The following is a 1,840-nucleotide window of genomic DNA, read 5'->3' as shown; positions in this document are numbered from 1 at the left end:
ATACAAAATGCACTGCAGATGGAAGAGAAATGATAGACACGTTTTAAAGTGGTGCAGTGATGACGTAAACAGAAGTTAACATGGCAAGGGCTTCCTGAAAGAAAACGATGGGATTTTTCCATTGGATTTTGGAATATTGCAATAAATAAGCTATGTTGCAAACACACATTTCTGAGAGTCATCATAGGTTTTGTTCAACAGGATAACCTCAAGATATTTTCCACTTTGAAGTGTATATGAAATTGCCTGAACTCAATAGCTAATTCAAAACTGTAAACGAGCTACATCACGGTTAGAGGACTTCATGTCACCACCGCTGAGCTAAAGGTGGCTAATGTTAGCGTGATAATGTTTAGCAGTCTCATTCGGCCACTTTTTAGCAACCACCATTATTATGACACATACTGTAGAAGCTTTGGACTATCAGGAGTGGGGTATTTATTTACTGACTTAGTTTATGTCGTAGAACTAAACCAAAGGTCTTATTGTTGGCATCTCAACAAAAACACTTTGACTTTTATTCGTGAAATGCTAAAATGCTAACTACATTTCCCATTCTATTGGATTTAACTGCAGCATGTGTCCCGAGAGGGAATCAAAGCTACGACTGAATGAAAGCAAGTCACCGTGCAGATATGATCCGGTTTCATTCCAAACCTCATTGCTTTTTATTAAACTTTTAAAACCTCTCAATTGGAGAGATACCAAAGGCACAATTACTTTGATTCTTCCGTATGGTAATCACGCTCCAAACACTTCATTCACAAATCATCTGAAATGTTATACAACTCATACATATTCAGTGAGTTTGCAGCACAAAAAATAAACTGATTTGATAAATGATATGAGAAGGGAGAGGTTTGATATTCTCATGTCACGCTTTTGTTTTTAAATAAATATAACATGTATGTCTCAAAATACAACTTGCTGAGTGTCGGCTTTGTGTATTGAGGTTTTATCCTTTGGATGAACCCTTTCAGGGAAATGAGGGGCTGCAAAATGTGTTAAATATCGGTTTAATTTATCTCATCCAATAACGCTGTTTATTTTCACTACACGTGAAGTACTTTGGTTTTTAATTATTTTGTCTACCTGTTTCCTGTTTTACCAGCTTTCTCAGAGTAAGACATTACTTATAGTTAATGTGATATGGTAAATATATACCAGTGATGCATTTCAGTGATGTTTACACACTTTCATTGACACTATTTAAGGTAAATACTGAGTTATCTCCAGATCACTTAATCCCTTACAGGAATCAAGGCGCAAAATGCTGCGGGCAACTGGTCATCAGGTCAGAATATGCAATTTATAAGCATTTAAAAAAGCATTAAATAATAAATATGGTCTCCATCTGTAGAGATGCTATCATTTTGTCAACCAAGAAGCATGAAAGTCTTGTGCTGACTTTGCACCGCGGGGCGATGTGAGGCCTGAGGTGTACAAACTGTAATTCCCCTTTGCATCGCCCACGGCAACAAGCCTCTAAACAAACAAACAAGCAGACTGAGAGTGCAGTTACTGAGGCTGCAGATACTAGACTTTTACAAACACTTTTCCACTATAGTAGCCTTTTGAGATTATGCAGATCTAATTTTAGTGGACAGTAATAAACTCTTTATGTGGGTTTTATGTTGCATGACCGTGTGTGTAGGGTGTGTGTGAGTCACCGTGGACTGGACGGCCCCCTCCACTGCCGCTCCATCCTTGGTCCACTGGATGTGCGCTGCAGGCTTGGCCCCCCGGGTCACACAGGTCAGGTTGAACGGGTTCCCGGCCATCAGCAGCAGCTCCGGGGTCCCCTCCACCACCGGGTCTCCGGGCGGGACTGGAGGAGAGA

General features: G+C 40.2%; 1 protein-coding gene across 1 annotated transcript in view; it reads right to left on the bottom strand.

Annotated features, from left to right (window-relative positions):
- Window positions 1-1,670: 1,670 nt before the first annotated feature.
- Window positions 1,671-1,840, bottom strand: part of LOC104943967 (kin of IRRE-like protein 1) — a gene marked incomplete at both ends in the record, with an annotated part of 1,164 nt that continues 994 nt past the window's right edge. The window contains one exon of the mRNA XM_010769434.1: window positions 1,671-1,828. Within this exon, the coding sequence (XP_010767736.1) occupies window positions 1,671-1,828 (158 nt within the window). The remainder of the gene's footprint in view (window positions 1,829-1,840) is intronic.

The sequence above is a fragment of the Notothenia coriiceps genome, unplaced genomic scaffold (genome assembly GCF_000735185.1).
Source record: "Notothenia coriiceps isolate Sejong01 unplaced genomic scaffold, NC01 NC01_scaffold00007282, whole genome shotgun sequence".
NCBI classification, from domain to species: Eukaryota; Metazoa; Chordata; class Actinopteri; order Perciformes; family Nototheniidae; genus Notothenia; species Notothenia coriiceps.
Note: the sequence above shows the minus strand (reverse complement) of the source record. Positions and strands in the feature narration are given on the sequence as shown.